Source organism: Notolepis coatsorum (assembly GCF_963971535.1).
Source record: "Notolepis coatsorum genome assembly, chromosome: 6".
Lineage (NCBI taxonomy): Eukaryota > Metazoa > Chordata > Actinopteri > Aulopiformes > Paralepididae > Notolepis > Notolepis coatsorum.
Window position 1 is genome coordinate 32,261,442 of NC_140170.1, and position 20,868 is coordinate 32,282,309.

General features: G+C 44.6%; 1 protein-coding gene across 6 annotated transcripts in view; it reads left to right on the top strand.

Annotated features, from left to right (window-relative positions):
- Nucleotides 1-20,868, top strand: part of ppp6r3 (protein phosphatase 6, regulatory subunit 3) — a 172,748-nt gene that overhangs the window by 21,235 nt on the left and 130,645 nt on the right. For all 6 annotated transcript variants that reach the window (XM_084316105.1, XM_084316109.1, XM_084316108.1 and 3 more), the window contains 2 exons: nucleotides 4,199-4,432; nucleotides 18,970-19,156. In XM_084316105.1, coding sequence (XP_084172231.1) covers nucleotides 4,206-4,432; nucleotides 18,970-19,156 — 414 coding nt within the window. In that variant the 5' untranslated portion in view covers nucleotides 4,199-4,205. The remainder of the gene's footprint in view (nucleotides 1-4,198; nucleotides 4,433-18,969; nucleotides 19,157-20,868) is intronic.

Below are 20,868 nucleotides of genomic sequence, written 5' to 3' on the forward strand. Positions count from 1 at the left end.
CCTCTTCTCCCCTCCTCTCTCTCCACCTCCTGCTCTCTCCACCTCCTCTCTCCCCACCTCTCTCTCCCCTCCTCTCTCCCACCTCTCTCCCCTCCTCTCCCACCTCTCTATCCACCTCTCTCTCCCCACCTCTCTATCCACCTCCTCTCTCCCCACCTCTATCCATTTCCTCTCTCCCCTCCTCTCTCTCCACCTCCTCTCTATCCACCTCCTCTCTCCCCTCCTCTCTCTCCACCTCCTCTCTCCCCTCCTCTCTATCCACCTCCTCTCTCCCCACCTCTCTATCCACCTCCTCTCTCCCTCCTCTCTATCCACCTCCTCTCTCTCCCGTCCTCTCCCCACCTCTCTATCCACCTCCTCCTCCCACCTCCTCCTCCTCCCCTCCTCTCTATCCACCTCCTCTCTCCCCTCCTCTCTATCCTCCTCCTCTATCCACCTCCTCTCTCCCCTCCTCTCTCCCCCCCTCTTCCCTCTCTCTCTCTATCCACCTCCTCTCTATCCACCTCCTCTCTCCCCACCTCTCTATCCACCTCCTCTCTCCCCTCCTCTCTCTCCCCACCTCTCTCCCCTCCTCTCTATCCCACCTCCTCTCTCCCCACCTCTCTATCCACCTCCTCTCTCCCACCTCTCTATCCACCTCCTCTCTCTCCCACCTCCTCTCCCCACCTCTCTATCCACCTCCTCTCTCCCACCTCTCTCCCCTCCTCTCTATCCACCTCCTCTCTCCCCACCTCTCTATCCACCTCCTCTCTCCCCACCTCTCTATCCACCTCCTCTCTCCCCACCTCTCTATCCACCTCCTCTCTCCCCACCTCCTATCCCTCCTCTCTCCCACCTCTCTATCCACCTCCCTCCCCCTCCCCCCCCTCTCTCCCCTCCTCTCTATCCACCTCCTCTCTCTCCCCTCCTCTCCCCACCTCTCTATCCACCTCCTCTCCCCACCTCCTCTCTCCCCTCCTCTCTATCCACCTCCTCTCTCCCCTCCTCTCTATCCACCTCCTCTATCCCCTCCTCTCTCCCCTCCTCTCTCCCCTCCTCTCTATCCACCTCCTCTCTCCCCTCCTCTCTATCCACCTCCCTCTCTATCCACCTCCTCTCTCCCCACCTCTCTATCCACTCCTTCTCTCTCCCCTCCTCTCTCTCCCACCTCTCTCCCCTCCTCTCTATCCACCTCCTCTCGTCCCCACCTCTCTATCCACCTCCTCTCTCCCCACCTCCTCTCTCCCCACCTCTCTCACCCCCTCCTCTCTCCCCACCTCTCTCCCTCCTCTCTATCCACCTCTCTCTCCCCACCTCTCTATCCACCTCCTCTCTCCCCACCTCTCTATCCACCTCCTCTCTCCCACCTCTCTATCCACCTCCTCTCTCCCCACCTACCCTCTCTCCCCTCCTCTCTATCCACCTCCTCTCTCCCCTCCTCTCTATCCACCTCCTCTCTATCCACCTCCTCTCTATCCACCTCTCTCCCCTCCTCTCTATCCACCTCCTCTCTCCCCTCCTCTCTATCCACCTCCTCTCTCTCCCCTCCTCTCTATCCACCTCCTCTCTCCCCACCTCTCTCTCCACCTCCTCTCTCCCCTCCTCTCTATCCACCTCCTCTCTCTCCACCTCCTCTCTCCCCTCCTCTCTATCCACCTCCTCTCTCCCCTCCTCTCTATCCACCTCCTCTCTCCCCTCCTCTCTCCCCACCTCCTCTTCCACCTCCTCTCTCTCCACCTCCTCTCTCGCCTCCTCTCTCACCCACCTCTCTATCCACCTCTCTCTCCCCTCCTCTCTATCCACCTCCTCTCTCCCTTCCTCTCTCTCACCTCCTCTCTCTCCACCTCCTCTCTCGCCTCCTCTCTCCCCACCTCTCTATCCACCTCCTCTCTCCCCTCCTCTCTCCCCACCTCTCTATCCACCTCCTCTCTCCCCTCCTCCTCTATCCACCTCCTCTCCCACCTCCTCTCTCTCCCCTCCTCTCTATCCACCTCATCTCTCCCCTCCTCTCTCTCCACCTCCTCACCCCTCCTCTATCACCTCCTCTCTCCCCTCCTCTCCTCCCTCCTCTCTATCCACCCTCCTCTCTCCCCTCCTCTCTATCCACCTCCTCTCTCGCCCTCCTCTCTATCCACCTCCTCTCTCCCCACCTCTCTATCCACCTCCTCTCTCCCCTCCTCTCTATCCACTGCTCTCCCCACCCTCTATCCACCTCCTCTCTCCCTCCTCTCTATCCACCTCTCTCTCCCCACCTCTCTATCCACCTCCTCTCTCCCCACCTCTCTATCCACCTCCTCTCTCCCCTCCTCTCTATCCACCTCCTCTCTCCCCTCCTCTCTCCCCACCTCTCTCCCCACCTCTCTATCCCACCTCCTCTCTCCCCTCCTCTCTATCCACCTCCTCTCCCCACCCTCTCTATCCACCTCCTCTCTCCCCACCTCTCTATCCACCCTCTCACTCTCCCCTCCTCTCTATCCACCTCTCTATCCACCTCCTCTCTCCCTCCTCTCTATCCACCTCCTCTCTCCCTCCTCTCTATCCACCTCCTCTCTCCCCCTCCTCTCTATCCACCTCCTCTCTCCCCTCCCTCTCTATCCACCTCTCTCTCCCCTCCTCTCTATCCACCTCCTCTCTCCCCTCCTCTCTATCCACCTCCTCTCTCTCCCCACCTCCCCACCTCCTCTCTCCCCACCTCTCTATCCACCTCTCTCTCCCCACCTCTCTCCCCACCTCTCTATCCACCTCCTCTCTCCCCTCCTCTCTCCCCTCCTCTCTATCCACCTCCTCTCTCCCCTCCTCTCTCTCCACCTCCTCTCACCCCACCTCTCTATCCACCTCCTCCTTCCACCTCCTCTCTCCCCTCCTCCTCTCCCCCTCTCTATCCACCTCCTCTCTATCCACCTCCTCTCTCTCCCCACCTCTCTCCCCACCACTCTCTCCCCCCTCTCTATCCACCTCCTCTCTCCCCTCCTCTCTCCCCTCCTCTCTATCCACCTCCCTCTCTCCCCCCTCTCTATCCACCTCTCTATCCACCTCCTCTCTCCCCTCCTCTCTATCCACCTCCTCACTCTCCCCTCCTCTCTATCCACCTCCTCTCTCCCTCCTCTCTATCCACCTCCTCTCTCCCCTCCTCTCTATCCACCTCTCTATCCACCTCCTCTCTCCCCTCCTCTCTATCCACCTCCTCTCTCCCTCCTCTCTATCCACCTCTCTCTCCCCTCCTCTCTATCCACCTCCTCTCTCTCCACCTCCTCTCTCCCCACCTCTCTATCCACCTCCTCTCTCTCCCCTCCTCTCTATCCACCTCCTCTCTCCCCACCTCTCTATCCACCTCCTCTCTCCCCCTCCTCTCTATCCACCTCCTCTCTATCCACCTCCTCTCTCCCTCCTCTCTATCCACCTCTCTCCCCTCCTCTCTACCCACCTCCTCTCTCTCCCCTCCTCTCTATCCACCTCCTCTCTCCCCACCTCTCTATCCACCTCCTCTCTCCCCTCCTCTCTATCCACCTCCTCTCTCCCCTCCTCTCTATCCACCTCCTCTCTATCCACCTCCTCTCTCCCCTCCTCTCTATCCACCTCCTCTCTCCCCTCCTCTCTCCCCACCTCTCTATCCACCTCCTCTCTCCCCACCTCTCTATCCACCTCTCTCTATCCACCTCTCTCTCCCCTCCTCTCTATCCACCTCCACCTCCCCTCCTCTCTCCCCACCTCTCTCTCCACCTCTCTCCCTCCTCTCTCCCCACCTCTCTATCCACCTCTCTCCCTTCCTCTCTCCCCTCCTCTCTATCCACCTCCTCTTTCCCTCCTCTCTATCCACCTCTCTCTCCCCTCCTCTCTATCCACCTCCTCTCTCCCCACCTCCTCTCTCTCCCCTCCTCTCTCCCCACCTCTCTATCCACCTCTCTCTCCCCTCCTCTCTATCCACCTCCTCTCTATCCACCTCCTCTCTCTCCCTCCTCTCTCCCCACCTCTCTATCCACCTCCTCTCTCCCCTCCTCTCTATCCACCTCCTCTCTCCCCACCTCTCTATCCACCTCCTCTCTCCCCTCCTCTCTCCCCACCTCTCTATCCACCTCCTCTCTCTCCCCTCCTCTCTATCCACCTCCTCTCTCCCCTCCTCTCTATCCACCTCCTCTCTCCCACCTCTCGATGATGTAGATGACATTATTATTAATTCACATTAGTATTAATGCTGCTCCCCCCCCCCCCCCCCCCCCAGAGGCACCATGTTCTGGAAGTTTGACCTGCACACCACCTCCCACATCGACACGCTGCTGGAGAAGGAGGAGGTGACGCTGCAGGAGGTGATGGATGAGGAGGACGTGCTGCAGGAGTGCAAGGCTCAGAACCACAAGCTGGTGGAGTTCCTGCTGCGACCGCAGTGCATGGAGGAGCTGGTGGCCCTCATCACCCAGGAGCCCCGCGCCCACGTGGAGGAGCGGAGCAAGTACAAGTGAGCTAATGGTGCTAACCCTAAAGGCCCTCCCATAGTCGAGCAGACTGTACACAGAGCAGACTCCGCGGAGGTCCGCGCGACTCTTTGAGCTTTGATCTCAGCGGACAGCAGACCCACAGCAGAGTACAAAGTGCGAAGCTCCTATTTTCTGACGCGCGGATGTCCGCGCCGCTGACTTGGTGTCACACAAAACGCTGCTCGGCGTTTTGGTTGACATCGAACTGCATTTAATGTGACGCCGATCTGCATTTTACTCTGACCACTCGCTCCGTGCCAAGAGAGATGTTTGAATGGCTTTTCTAAATGAAGTGTGTAAAATTGCCAGTTTTATTTCGAAATATTGGAAACGGAGATAACATAGAATGTTATCTCCGTTTCCAATATTTTGAAATAAAACTGGTGCTTTTATTTCATGCAATGCGTGTTTGTCATTTCAGCACCACGCGCTGTCCACCTCAAGCCTATACGGTACATTGCATCTCGCTGCCTATATACCTGTTATTCAAGTGCGTAAAACTGCCCGTTTTATTATCGAAATATTGGAAACGGAGATAACATACTCTTTATTTTGACATCGGATGACGACGACATGACAGAAGTTGAACAACGTGGGACTGGCGCGAGACATGTAGGAAATTGGTCACGGAGGTCCGCTCGACTATGAAAGCTCGAGTCCAGTGGACCTTCGCGGAGTCTGCTCTGTGTACAGTCTGCTCGACTATGGGAGCACCTTAACCCTTCATCACCCAGGAGCCCCGCGCCCGCGTGGAGGAGAAGAGCAAGTACAAGTGAGAGGACCCTTTCACTGCGGAGCTAATGGTGCTAATGATGGAGCATCACCGTCGGTTGTGTGATAGCAAAGGGCTAACCTTCTGTATTGTCACAGTGAAAGGGTTAAATGTATAATATAATAAGAAATAAAATAAGAAATAACAATTCAGGACATTTATATCCATGTGTTAATTTGTTCCATTTAGTTTCACTAAGTTAGGAAAGTAATGTTTTAAGTCGAGCCTGATGTTGCCTTGCTGCACAAAATAATGATCCCAGTCTCTTCCACACAGTGAGGCACACCGTTTATTAATTGAACAACAGGGATATTTACAATTACATTTACATGTAGTAATTTAGCTGACTCTTTTATCCAAAGCGACTTACAAGTTCTGTATGACGAGTCATCAGGAAGGGCACAACCAGTGTTGTGCTAGTTACTGAAAAATAGTAACTCAGTTACTTTACTAGTTACTTCATTTAAAAAGTAACTTGCTTACTTTACTAGTTACTTACACCCAAAAGTAATGCGTTACTGTGAAAAGTAACTAAAAAAAAAATCTGATCAACAGTTTCCATTCATTTCCATTCACATCACTGAACTCTGCTAAGCAATGTGGTCTATACAAACACAAATCTGACACTAACACAAATGTTGTCCAGAGTCCCGACCTAATAAGAAATGGCCGTGCCTAATTCTAGTGCCTATTGCTTAGGTTGAAGGAACAGCCGTGCCTAATTGTAGTGCCTATTGCTTAGGTTGAAGAAACAGCCTTGATGTCGGAGCGTTTCATTATAACCGTCTTGCAACGTTGTTTAAGATATCAATCGTGCATTGCAATGTTAGAATAGTTAGGATATCAATTGTGCATGAAAGGACTATTTTGTTTGATTAGTATTGATGAGATTCCCTTGCAGATTCTTACAGTCAAAATCTGTTGATCAACTTGACAGTTTCATTTGCATTCACATCACTGAACTCACCAAAGTCTGCGGTGGTTGAGATGTAACGTAAGTCCAGCCCCTCAAACATTTTCTTTAGCTCATTTCCATTTAGTATATTCTCTCTCCAAGTAGTTGGAAAAAGTGTTCCGTCCCATTTGCCGTGTGCCGCCTGGTGATGCTAACTAGATCCCTGAAAGCGAGTGGCTTTGGATGAGTCCTGTTAACGTTAGACTCAGCTACTAGCTTCATTGAATCATGGGCAGTAGATAGGATCTTTGAGCCAAAACACATATTACATTTAACTAAAACGTTATTTTCTTTGTGCTTGACAAAAGAGAAATAGTGAGAATATCCATGTGTAAAAACGCGAGTAGTGGGCGCCGCCATGACAGTCAAGAGTATAGTAAACAAAACACGCCCACAGCGTGTCCCCGCAGGTGAGGTGACGCAGACAGGAGAGGAGGACTGCGCTGCAGCTCGCTACCAATCTACATACAAATAACGCAGTAACGAACCATTCAGTAACGGTAACTGCGTTACTGAATTTCAAAAGTAATGCGCTAGAGAAAAAGGAGAGGAGAAAAAGTAGATACAAAAAAAGTAATGCGTTAGAGTACTAGTTACCGCCAAAAGTAACGGCGTTACTGTAACGTGTTACTTTGTAACACGTTAGTCCCAACACTGGGCACAACTCAGCTGAGTAACAATGTTGCTACAGTGTAGGTTAGTATATTAGGACAAGTGCATGACAGTAAGGTTAGTTAGGGTTAGATTATTAGGCGGCACGGTGGTGTAGTGGTTAACACTGTCGCCTCACAGCAAGAAGGTCCAGGGTTCGAATCCCGCTTGGGGACCAGGTTTCCATGATGCCAGTTACCCAGGTGGGGTATCTCCCAGGCCTTTCTGTGTGGAGTTTGCATGTTCTCCCCGTGCTCGCAAGGGTTTCCCCCCCCCGATAAGATAAACCCAATGGAAAAACATGCACAACAACAAGATCGCTAACGCTGTGGCGTCCTTGACGAAGACGGACAGGAGCACTTGGATTGGTCCCCTGGCGCGGCTCACGTGGCGCCTGTCTGCTCCCGGCTGCCCTTGGGGGGGAAGGACGACGGGATGGGTTAATCGCAGATACGCATTGTATGCATGGTTCGCATGTGTGCCAAATGGTGACCTCGGAGCAGGTCCTAAATTATATTATATTATATATAAATATTTTCTTTTATCTCTATAACCTAAAACTATCGGTATCTGCCGATATGCCTCATAGAAGATCGGTGATCGGTATCGGTGGCAAAAAACGTGATCGGGGCATCCCTACTACGTTTGTTTACCAATGATTTTAAGTGTTATTAATGAAATTACGAGTTAATAAATATCTCGGCGCATCCCGGTGGAAACCTGATTAATTAGATGGAAATTGGCATACGTGTGTGTAGTCTTTTGAAAGAAGAGACCCAATCATCAATCATCTGACTTCTAGCGTGACTTTTTTTTTTTTATGTTATTTTCTGGATCGTATCTCACCGGTCGAACAAACCTGAACCTTATTGCCATAAAATAGAACGTGGTTAGTTTTTCTACCTTTCTCTGAACGTCTAGCAAAATACCGCATACGGTATTTACATTATAAAAAAGTAACTGTACTTACAGTAGATTTGATTCACGTTTTTGGCTCTCCTGTCGGGGGCGCCTGGTGGTACTAAATCCAGATTGAACTGAGATTTGGCCTGATCTATAGATGTGTGACTTGGCCATAATAAGGTAATTTATAGGCCTGATATTCTATATTCATATTTCAAATTGCATGTGTCCGGATAGCAAAATTCATTACTGTATCTACAAAACCCCCTGTAAATCATCTGCCCTTTATTAATTTGCTTAGATTTGTTCTACACTTGATCTCAAGAAGGTGTTGAATGGATTTCTTTTAAATGTTTCACGTCTGGTCAATGTTAGCATGGTGTTATTCACAGTCAAATATGAAAAAAGAAAAATGGGACTATTTTTTTTTTTTTTTACTATTACATACCCAAAGTAATTTGTGATTTATTATACTTTATACTTATAGCACATGCATGAGTCTGGTTTCTTACACAATAAATAAATAAAATCACTGAGTGCTAATGAAATAGGTTTAAACACACAGAAGTAAAAATGTTGTGTACTCATTCCTTTTTACTGGTTGACAGATGCCTGTTTTTAAGTTCCAGCTGGGAGGTAGGAGCTGGAAAACACAATGGCCTGACGTCTTATGTAGTACAGGTCCAAAGTCTATACAAATTCCACGGAAAATTAATGTTTTACAAAGGTTTCCTGTAATGTGTGTACCGTTTTCGAATTCGGCATGATTATCCAAAATGGCCGTCCGCTGCCTTCATTTCGAGGCTCTATTCAAAACAATGGACTTCTTCTTCTTCGTCACATTAAAATCTAAATTTTAATGTGTGCAGTAAGCAGGTTGGCCAAAAGAAAATACGCTTCTCTCCAGTATGCAGTCTGCTTCCAGTGTTTCCCACAGGATTTTGTGAGACTGTGGTGGGTGAACCTTGGCCCCTCTAGGGGTGTCTGGGGGCATGCCCCCCCAGAACCTTTTTTTTGGTTGTACATTTTAAAGTTAAATGCATCAATCTGGTGCACTTTGAGAGCAAAATAAAGAGGCTAGATCTATGATGAACTTTGTGCTCAAAACACAATCTACTAGACAGTGCTTCCCAATCCTCTCCTCGAAGCACCCCAGCCGTTCAATGTATTTGAAACGTATTTGAAATTCCACCACCAGCACACCTGATTCAACTTAACAAGCCCTTTAATAGTTAAATCAGGTGTGCTGGTGGTGGAATTGAACAAATACATGGAACGGCTGGGGTGTCTCGGAGAGGTTTGAGAACCACTGGACTAGAGCATTTGAGCCATCAAAGAAATGAAGCACCTGTGTTGAACTGGTTTATTTTTTTAGAAAATAAAAATATATACTGGATTACTATTACGACTACTACCACTGCCAATACTACTTATACATCCCTATTGGCAAACTTTATATAAAAAAAAAAGATAAAAGAAAAAAAGTATTGCATTTTTTTTTGCTTGGTTCATTATAAAACTGTGGCGGGCTGCCACAGTCTAGGTAATTAATGGGAAACACTGGCTTCTAGGGGTGGAACGGTTCACAAAATCTACGGTTCGGTTCGTATCACTGTTTTGGTTTTCTGTTCGGTTCGATACGTTTTTTATTTAAAAAAAAATGAACACTCCAAAAATACCATATACATCAGCATAAGATATATAGCCTAAAGATAATCCAACTTTTCAGTTATTCTCAAGGACGTAGTCATGCAAAAACGGAAAGAATGAGGCAGTTTGACATCAGGCACATCATTTTGACAGTGACGGTTAGAGCTAGGAGAGAGAGGGGAGGCATTGCTGATTTAAACATGCTTCTCATTTATTTGGTAAAAAAAAGGTTTACCTTAACACTTTCCGTGCCAGCCGTGCCAGGCCTATATACCCCGTTGAGTGCCGACGCTCGATTCAATGACAGAGCTCACATTTGTGAACGCATAAACTATCTTAAATTATGGCTATGTGTCTAATACGACCGTCGCTTATCAATGACTTGTTTGCAGTCAACATTGTCGAAACGGATTGTTTTTTAATCGGTTCATTTCCGTTTTATACCATTTCGAAAAATGCTTGTTTTTTTTAAACTTTCAGAAAAAAAAAGATTCTGCAGGAATCGCGCTTTACTGTAATACACAAACACGTTGTAATTTTTCGGCCTATTTATGAATCGTTTTCAAATAAACGCTAGATTATCGATAGTATATGTGTACTTATGCACGTTATAGAAGAGGGCTGAAAAATCGATTTATCTTATTTCTTGATCAGCTACACACACTCACAGCCACACACACACACACTTATGGGACCTATGGGATATATAGGTGAAAACAGCTCTGATTATCGCAATACTGGTCAAATAGATTTCTTACCTCAGATCAGATGTTCTCCAAAAAGATTATTCCAATTCCTGATAGCCATTCCAAATATCGATCGCGTTTATTGATCCAATGCTGGGTGGTCGAAAGACATATTCCATGCTGTTCTGATGGTGGGCGATGACTGGGATCGTCTCCGGTTACTTGCCTGACAAGTAAAATGTGGAATCCGGACACTTTTTTTCCCCATGCGTTTCATTCAGTCTAATCCAATGGGGTGCAGTACCATCCGGAGATACGATAGGGGGCGGTATTTTCCCAATTCGAGCTCAGAGAGAGTGCCAGTGGTAACGTGGGGCTAGATTGATGAAATATGAATGGAAATCGCTAATAAAAAAAAATAATGATAAAAAAAATGGCATATCTCGTTTCTGGCACTCAACGGTTGGCATGAAATAATGAATTATGCAGTGGCTGGCACTCAAAGTGTTAATAATGTTTGGCACACAAAGACCGAACTGACTGAAAAATATAGGCAACATTTGTCAAAGTATTAACTAGGGCTGTACCGAATGCTTCGATCATAATGTTGACATTCAAATTCTAAATCAACATTAGAATTAAAAAAATTTAATAAAAAAAATATATATATTTTATATTTTTTTACTTTTTTTGTGTGCGTCTATTCCATCTGTTTAAACCAATGGGGGTTTTCTTCACAGTTGCAGTTAAAGATTAGGCTACACTGATATTATAATATTATACTATAAGACGTCACCATCACTTTCATACCAACCGTGCCCTTTTTTTTTTTTAAAGGGGAACTATCTTATAAGTGTTTAGCATTGTTTCCTAGCTATGTGGACCTATATTACCGGTAATAGGATCTATGTCTCTAATTCTCATATTGGCGCATTCTTCCAATTCTCCTCTCACAATATTCACCCTCACTGAACTGAGTCATCTGAAAATGAGCATATCTGTGATGTCAGAGATTTCTCAGCTGCATAATAATGTGGCAGTTGATGTGGCAGTTGCCACCAGGCCACACAGTGGTTGGAGCCCAGCCTCAAAACGGCTTAAGATCTTGAGGTAGAAAAATGCTGTTTTTGAGTACCGTACTTTTCGCACTATAAGCCGCACCTGACTATAAGCCCCAGCAGCTAAATTGAATGATGTGTACATATATAAGCCGCACTGGACTATAAGCCGCATGTGTTTTAATGTTTAATTACCATATGTAAGGAGTGGAGCCTGCGGCTTAATTTGACTCAACACGGGAAACCTCACCCGGCCCGGACACGGAAAGGATTTACAGATTGATTGCTCTTTCTAGATTCTGTGGGTGGCCGCAGGGTCGAAAAATGGGGGGGAAAAGCCGCGGCTTATAGTCCGAAAAGTACGGTACTTGATTAGAAATATAAAACAATGAATTTTCTTTGAAAAAAAGCTTACAGAGGTGTTCCATAGACTCACAGGAATTGTGTAAAATTGCCCAAATAGTGAAAGAAATAGTAAAATAGTTCCCCTTTAAGTAATCTTTTTTATAGACATTCGAAGCTTCGTTCGAATACTTCAATCGAAGCTTCGAATGTTAAAAAATGTCATTCGGTACAGCCCTAATATTAACTTAGTGCAAACAAACAAAATCAGTGGCCTATGCTCCGCAGGGAGTGCAAAGGCTTAAGTCAAACAAACTAAATAATTAAACCTTTTCTATTTTTGTGGCCACATTATAGACAAAGGCCTTCAACATAAAGTATGAATATGCTCAACCAGCACTAGACTTTCTTATCAAAAAGGAAAAGTCACTGTTATTTAAAATAAATAAATCATGTGTACTACTAAATATATATTTACTTTTTAATTGCATGAAGCATTATGAAGTATTCTCTTATGCCACTTTTCACTACATGGTACCTAATCGACTCGACTCGCTATTTGAGTGTCCTGGTAGCCGTATTTGAAGTGACGTCACACGAGGAAGTAAATAATTAAGCATTACATCACACGCAGGAGTGCGTTATGAGAATTAGAGCATGCCTAGGGGTTAGTGTTCACGATACTGGAATTTCTAACTTGAAAAGTATCGATATTCGATACCATTTTCGATACCACTGGGAAAAGATTTTAATCTTAAAATGTAAATTTCTTTATTTTATTTTTTTATTTTTTTTAGCTTTTGTTGCTGGTCGATTCTCCTCACCTTCTTTCTGGTATTATAAGAGAAGAGAAATATAACATTTTTTTTTTTATCCACTTTTTCTCCTATTTTCTATTTTTCTCCCATCCCAATTTCGTATTGTCCAATTCTACCCTCCCCTGTCTCGAACGCTGTTGCATGCCTCCCACAAGCCGGCTGTAATGTGGACGACGTGTAAGCCATACATTGCACGAGTCCCCTCTGGTACTCGAGGTGGCAGCCATCGCACCTTTTCACCTGCGCAGCGCGATCTTTAAGCGTCAGGGGTCTGCGCTTTGGAGGGACGCTGCCCCCATCGCTTCCTGATTCTACTGCGCAGGCGCACCAACCGACCTGTAGGAGTCGCTGTCCACAACGTCCGATCCCCACCCATCAATTTTCCCTAATACTGCCAAATTGTATTAGTACGGACGACCAGCCAAACTGAAAACAATGTGGAGAGCTGGGCTCGAACCCAGCGTCTCCAGCATTGGTGGTGAGTGCCTTGCCCACTGCACCACCTAGCTGCCGAAATATAACACTTTTAAAACCATTTGTTTCTCTTTAGATCAGACATTTAAAAATAACTAAATTATCTAATCTAATCTTAGAAATTAAGTTAATGTTAATAGTTCTTTGATTGAGAACTTTATTAACAGATTGCAGAACGGGTACAATACAGTACGGCTCAATACAAAACAACTGCTAAGAGGATGCAGACCAGAAAAATACTTTAGTCTTGTTTACATCGGGGTCCCCCATTTTCAATTCACCAGGAATGCGTGTTAAGCATAACAGCATCCAAGTTAATTTACTTCTGACCATTATAGTCAAAGTATTTTCCTATGAACTGAAACTCATAAGATCACATAAGGCTAGCATCATTGGTGTTCAGTTACAGCTATATTGGCCAACGTTAGCCAGCCAGCTAGCTGGCTACCCCAATCCACGCCAGCCAGCCAACCGTACAAAATACAGTCTCAGCCAATCACATCGATTTGTACAGTTAGTTGGCTCCACTGCGAATTAAAAGGTGCAGCCAGCACAGACCGTATTAGCTACAGTTGCTGGGTGGTTAACGTTAGCTAGCTAGCTAGCAGCTGCAAAAACGAACTCCAATGGTGGTATCAGCCGTTGATATGAGCTATCAGTAGCTAGCCAGCTAGTCAGCTACATAACGTTAGACAACGCCTCGTGCTTTTAACTAAAGTGAATAGTTTACTGGGCCATTTTCAAGTGATGTTGAAAGAGGAGCTGCACTCTTGCTCTCTTCAGAGCGAATGAGAGATGTGACTAGACGGGTCTGTGGGGAGGAGGGGGAGGGGCAGGGGCAATGCACTGGGAGCAGCGTGTGTGTGCGTCAACAACTTGCTGTAGGATGAGAGGAGACAGCGTGCCAGCTGGCATCGATAGTGCAGAAAGTATCGATATTGCGGGAAATTAGTATTGAAACTGTTTTAAATATTCAGAATCGATATGTATAGAAAAATCTATATTTTTGACAACACTGCTAGGGGTGGTCGTTAGGCCCGAGGCGCAGCCGAGGGTCGTTAGATCCCCCTAGGCATGCTCTAATTCTCATAACGCACCACTGCGCGTGGTGTAATGGCTTTTATACAATTGGAGCATTCATCCAACCTTATTGCTATACAATAAACACATTAATTGAAGATTTATTGACAACCACTTGCAGAAAAAGTAGTTCCGTGTGTAGACGCAGCGCTGTTTCAAGGCATTCCATCTAAGAATGAAGTAAGCGTGTGTTATTGGAATGATTGATTGATTGATTGAACATTTTATTACAGATAGACTGCTTACATCTTTATACAATTGCCGAATTCATCCAACCTTATTGCTATACAATAAAAACACATTAATTGAAGCATAATGGAGATTTATTCACAACCATCCGCAGAAAAAGTAGGTTAAAAAAAGAAGAGAATTTGCCTTTTTTTTAACCTACTTTCTATAGAAACAGCTCGGAGGTGCACTGTTTTAAGTGAGCGTGTGTTATTGGATTGATTGATTGAAAATTGTATTGTCTGCCTTGTTTCGAACTTGTTATGCTTAGGCCCTCTTTCGAAGTCGCCCTCTTTCGAAGTCTGTTATGCTTAGAGTTTGGAATCAGGGCTGGTGGTCTATCGCCCTGCTCTAAAGATAAACTCTAAGCATAACCGACTTCGAAAGAGGGCCTAAGCATAACCAGTTCGAAACAAGGTGGACATTAATAAAATGTTCAATCAATCATTCCAATAACACACACTCACTTCATTCTTAGATGGCATGCACCTCTGAGCTGCTTCAAAGCATGCCGTCTAACAGTGAAGTGAGCGTGTGTTATTTATTGGATTGATTGATTGAACATTTTATTAACAGTGAAATGAGTGTCCTTTTGACGAATGGCATCGAACAGACTTCCCACGATTTATATTTTGTTCCACAATGAGTCATGACCAACCAATTACATAATCCAACATTGTGTAAGAAACTAACACATTCCACATGATAATAGTTTTTGAATGAGTCGTTATGACGCTATCAACATATCCATTCGTAAAGATTATTGTCCGCCATCTTGGTTTCATTTCTAAAAACTCGAACTGGCGGAGTGATTGTAATTTGGTTGTGGGCGGGTTCTGGGATCACGAGCGTGTGTTATGAGAAATAACCACGTCTAACTTGACTGTTTCAGCCAATCAAAATCAAGAAATGTGCATGCCATTGTATAATCAACAGTAACACACAGCGTTGGAAGGAGAAGACCTGATGATATAATATAAACCAACAGCCAATAAATGTGAAGTTATCTTTGAACCTCTTGTCAAGCCTCGTCAATATACCCCCCCATTCCCCACTAATGGAACTAATGCAACACAGCAAAGTGACTCCACGGTTAGCTTGCGGGGCTAACGCTAGTTAGCTTGTGGCTAACGTAACGTTAGCCTAGCTTGCGGCTACGTTATAACCGATCAATACACACATGCCCCGAACCGTGGAGCTCGTATCGAACGGTGTACGGTTCGAATGCGTACCGTTCCACCCCTACTGGCTTCCATTCATTGTGCTAAGCTAGGCTAACATGCAGCCAGACAGCGAGAAGACGGTAAGCTAATTTCCCAAAATGTTGGAGTTGTAGTGCTGAAGAATAGGAGTCTGAGGTGGGATGTCGAAAGATGACGCTAAATGTTTATTTTACATGAGTAACAACAACACACTGTCTCAGTTACTAGCTAACTGACTCGTTTGCAGACAGGAAAGCAACACTCAATAACGTCCGGGCTGAACCCCTATTCCTAACAACAGTTCCGTGGGTGAATTATGTCTAACCACCACACAAGCTCCCCCAGAATTCACCCATAGTCAAAATTCCCACGGAATTACAGTATTTTGTTAGGCCTAGTTGTTGGCTACCACTTTGCCACAGTATGCATTAATCACTTAATACAGTGGTTCCCAACTTTTTTTGAGTACTGTACCCCCAAAGCATTTCAAGCCAACCTAAAGTACCCCCTACTACACAATCAATCGTGGTGATCCCCAGGATTAATTAATTAATAGTCTCTATATTGTGGCAGACGGCTGTGTGTGTGTGTGTGTGTGTGTGTGTGTGGAGATGACCTGGATAAAGTCACATGGTCACACAGGTTGGCAGTTTATTGAAGTAAAGTTTTAGTTCTGAGGTCTGACATCATCACCTCATTCCCATTGTAACATTAAGTTAACAAAGCACTGAAGACTCAAAACTAAGATAACATAAGATAAGATGAGATACGATGCGATATGATATGATATGATACAATCGGATGAAATATTCCTTTATTGATCCCCTTGGGTAAATGTGGGTGTCATAGCAGCATGGGGGAGGGGAGGTATAGGTATGGGCAGGGTAATAGCAGAAAGACATAAATATAGGCAATAGAATTAGATCTGAATATAAAAAGATGTAAATGGGATGGTTTCATGCTATTCGAAAGCATGTCGCCACAGAGGAAACACATTGGCTGTGGTTGCTCTGTAGTTGTGACAGTAAATCCAGAGAGCACATAATGTTCACCAAACTGACGATTCTTCACTTTCTCCGTTTTCTTTTTCTTCTGAATGGGTTATCCTGATTCAGCAGTATCACCTGTGCTGTTGTTGCTGGATGAACCAGCTCGACTCAGCCATTGATCCATAATGTTAACAGAAATTTTGAAAGAGGCTTGATATTTTGCTAACTAGCTACACTACAACGATGATGCTCGGTGTAACACCTGACAGTCCGGTGGGAAGCTGAACGTTGCGCGATAGAACAAGTATAGCCAATAATAATATTATATCCATCAAATTATTACTTAATTTTAATTCCCCCAATTTTGGCATGCATTATTCTTTATTTGGGTACAGTTTTCCTGTACATAATTCTTTATTTATTTTTTACAGTAGGAAAGCAGGAGGGCTATCGGTTCATAATTTCGAACAGTACTATTTCTCTTTTATGCTCAGGCCGTTGCTAAGATGGTTCAATAATGATTCTGACATACCATGGGTGAATATGGAGAAGCACATTGTATCTCCATATACACTCAAATATATCCTCTTTTCTGGTCTATCCCAAAGCTTTTGCCGTACTAAATTCGGCACAATTATAGCACATTCAATTTACGTTTGGAAATATATTGCCGAAATGGGACAGTGGGACACAAAATGGCACCTAGATACCCCTATTTTTTATAACAACTTCTTACTGTTGGGAGGGAAATCAGCTACATTTCCCAATTGGCAAAGACAAGGTATTCACAAATTATCTGACATATACAGTGAATACGGTCTCAGATCCTTTCAAGAGCTCAAACAAATCTATAATGTCCCTAGTACATCCTTCTTTTTTTATTTACAGTTGCGCACTGCAATGTGCACTTATGGTGTCCCATGGAATCAGCCTTTACCAGTTCATCCTTTAATGATTATAGTGAGTGGCATAAATGTTAAAAATGGTTTTGTTTCTGGGTTATATAATAAAATACAAGGACAACTAAACATAACTACAGGTAATACCACTGTCTGGAACATAGATTTAAAGGATTACAACGCCTGCATAAATTGGCAGAATGTATGGGATAATATTCCGTTAACCTCTCGTAATTATAATACGGTAATCAATGAACTCATTACAAACTGATACAAAGATTTTATCTGTCACCCAGGAAACTCTGTCAAATCAAAATTTTACAAAGTCCCCTATGTGCTTTATGTCCGCAAAAAGTCATAGGAACATACATACATTATGATGATACATAGGAGTACTAGCTTTTTGGGCCAAGGTTGCATTATTTCTCACTAATATAACGGAGATAAACATACCTTGTTTGCCACACATTATATTATTAAACGATGATTCATCTCTAAAAATCACAACTGCAAGCAGGCAGGCTATATATAACTATACTGACGGACAATCTATATACTGAAAAGACACCTTTTTTTATGCCACTGTGGGAATTAATATGGAATGCTGATGTTAATGTCTCTTTCCTCTGGAAAAGGCAAGGGGGGACTGTACAATCCCTTTAAAAAAAAAGTGTATTTGGCCAGGCCGTCTTCTCATACAGAGCATCCCACCAATGGAACTCAATTCCTCAAACAATTAGAGTGTCCACATCATATCATTCATTCAAGCGCAGGGTTAGGGAATGGCTCATTGAAAACCAGCATTGTCAACACTGAGGTGTCTGTGTGTGTGTATGTGTGTGTGTGGATATGGTGTGTCTGTCTATGTCTATGTATATGTCATGATGTGCTCTGTCCTTGTGTCCATGACTGTATTGTGACCTGTATCCCTACTATGTCTATGTGCTTTTGTTGTGTTTTTATTCTAATGTTATTTATCTTGATTTTATTCTGTTTTTATTGCTAACCCTTTTTTTTACACAGGATTTTAGCCTGTACCTTCTGGCAGGGGGACTGCCAATGGAAATTAGCCTTTTGGCAAACATTTGGTGCATTTACATTTGTAAAATGTTTTATTAATGTACACTGTCCCCCTTGAACAAATAAAGTAAACCTAACCTCTGAACTTGTTTGGTTGGTTTAGAGTTGGTTTAATTTTATTTAATTTTTTAAAATATTTTCATGTACCCCCTGGGGACCACCCACGTACCCCTAGGGGTACGCGCACCCCTGGTTGGGAAACACTGACTTAATACATAAAATGTCTGAAATCTAAAATCTGGCACTTTTTTGGAATAAAATATTCATGGATGACCCTGATGTAAACAAGACGAACGTCTTTCTCTGGTCTTCATCCTCTTAGCAGTTGTTTGTATTGAGCTGTACTGTACTATTGTACCCATTCTGCAATCTGTTAATAACGTTTTCAATCAATCAATCAATCATGCTGAGTGAATCAGTTCCCCAGCCACATTTGTGTATTCAACCCTTTGGAGAATTAACTGATAAAAAATGTATCGAATCGAATCGTGGTCAAATGAAGAGATTTCATGATGCATTGAATCGTTGCCTGAAGAATCGTAATCGAATCTAATCGTTGTGAGGTCGAATCGTTACACCCCTACTACATATCTTATTTTATATGTGTGTGTGTGTGTGTGTGTGTGTGTGTGTGTGTGTGTGTGTGTGTGTGTGTGTGTGTGTGTGTGTGTGTGTGTGTGTGTGTGTGTGTGTGTGTGTGTGTGTGTGTGTGTGTGTGTGTGTGTGTGTAGGTATCCCAACATATCCTGTGAGCTGTTGACGTCAGACGTGATTAAGATAAACGACCGTCTCGGAGAGGACCACACCCTCTTGATAAAGCTCTACTCCTTCCTCCAAAACCAAGCGCCGCTCAACCCCCTGCTGGCCAGCTTCTTCTCCAAGGTCATGTCCATCCTGATCGGACGCAAGCCTGAGCAGGTACTGAGGCGCTCTGCAACCCCTGCTCACAGTGTCACTCACACCTTCACACACCCACGGCCAGGTCCCCTTCCAGCAGCGTGTCCAAGTGTCCTTGAGCAAGACTCCTAACTGCTCCCGATGAGCAGGTTGGCACCTGGCATGGTCGCCTCCACCGTCGCCCAACACCCTTCCTGTGCTTCCTAACATCCTTCCTATGCTTCCTAACACCCTTCCTGTGCTTCCTAACACCCTTCCTCTGCTTCCTAACATCCTTCCTCTGCTTCCTAACGTCCTTCCTCTGCTTCCTAACATCCTTCCTCTGCTTCCTAACATCCTTCCTCTGCTTCCTAACATCCTTCCTCTGCTTCCTAACGTCCTTCCTCTGCTTCCTAACGTCCTTCCTCTGCTTCCTAACGTCCTTCCTCTGCTTCCTAACATCCTTCCTGTGCTTCCTAACACCCTTCCTCTGCTTCCTAACATCCTTCCTCTGCTTCCTAACATCCTTCCTCTGCTTCCTAACATCCTTCTAACATCCTTCTAACATCCTTCTAACATCCTTCTAACATCCTTCTAACATCCTTCTAACATCCTTCTAACATCCTTCTAACATCCTTCCTAACATCCTTCCTAACATCCTTCTAACATCCTTCCTAACATCCTTCTAACATCCTTCTAACATCCTTCTAACATCCTTCTAACACCCTTCTAACACCCTTCTAACACCCTTCTAACATCCTTCTAACATCCTTCCTATTACCCATAACCCCTTCAGCCCGATCGGCCCAGTACCGGGCCAAGATTTATTTAACGTTGCACAAATAGATCAATGCAGTCTGAATTAAGTCATGTGTTTCTTTTTCAAATGTAGCCAAGAGTAAAGACACTAACCCGACCAAAACTGCAGTCAAAGTGTATATTTTCAGCACTACGTTTGTTTAGCAATGATTTGTTATTAGCTAAATATGAGCTTGTAAAAAAATCTGCACACTGCATCGGAAGTCAGAGGATTTATATGTGAGAACAGGAAGCACTCATGAAATTGTTGTAGTCAAAAGAAAGGAGTCCCGGGGATTTTGATGGACGTCTACATTTCATAAAACTACACTACCCACCTCACACCGCCCGTCGACAACTGAAGTAAAAATTATAATAATAATAATAAATAAATAAATAAAAGATTCTTACAAACATTAGCTGGAATATTGTGTTATCTCACGGGTTGAACAAACCTCAATGTTATTGCCATAAAATACAACCTATATTGTTTTTTTTACCTTTCTGTGAATGTCTAGGGAATGAAGCGGCTGTCGCCATTATACAAAAGTAACTGTACTTAGCGTAGATTTCATTCACGGTCTTTGCTGCCCTCTACTGGGCACATGGGGTACTACATCCATGTTTAGATTTGGTATTCGAATAGAGCAGATCTTGGCCTTTCAATTGATGTATAACTTGACCCTATAAAGCCATTTATAGGCCTGGCATTTTATATTCTATATTCATATTGCATGTGTCCGGATGGCAAAATGCTGTACTGTATCTACAAAACTCATGTAAATCATCTGTCCTTTTTTCATTTGCTTAGATGTTTACTATACTTGATCTCAAGAAGGTGCTGAGAGAGCTCAGTGTCATTGTCAGCACGGTGTTATTCACCGTCAAAGATGAACAATTATAAAATAATAGTAATTTATATTCTCCTTTTTTGGTTCATTACAATTTACTCAAGC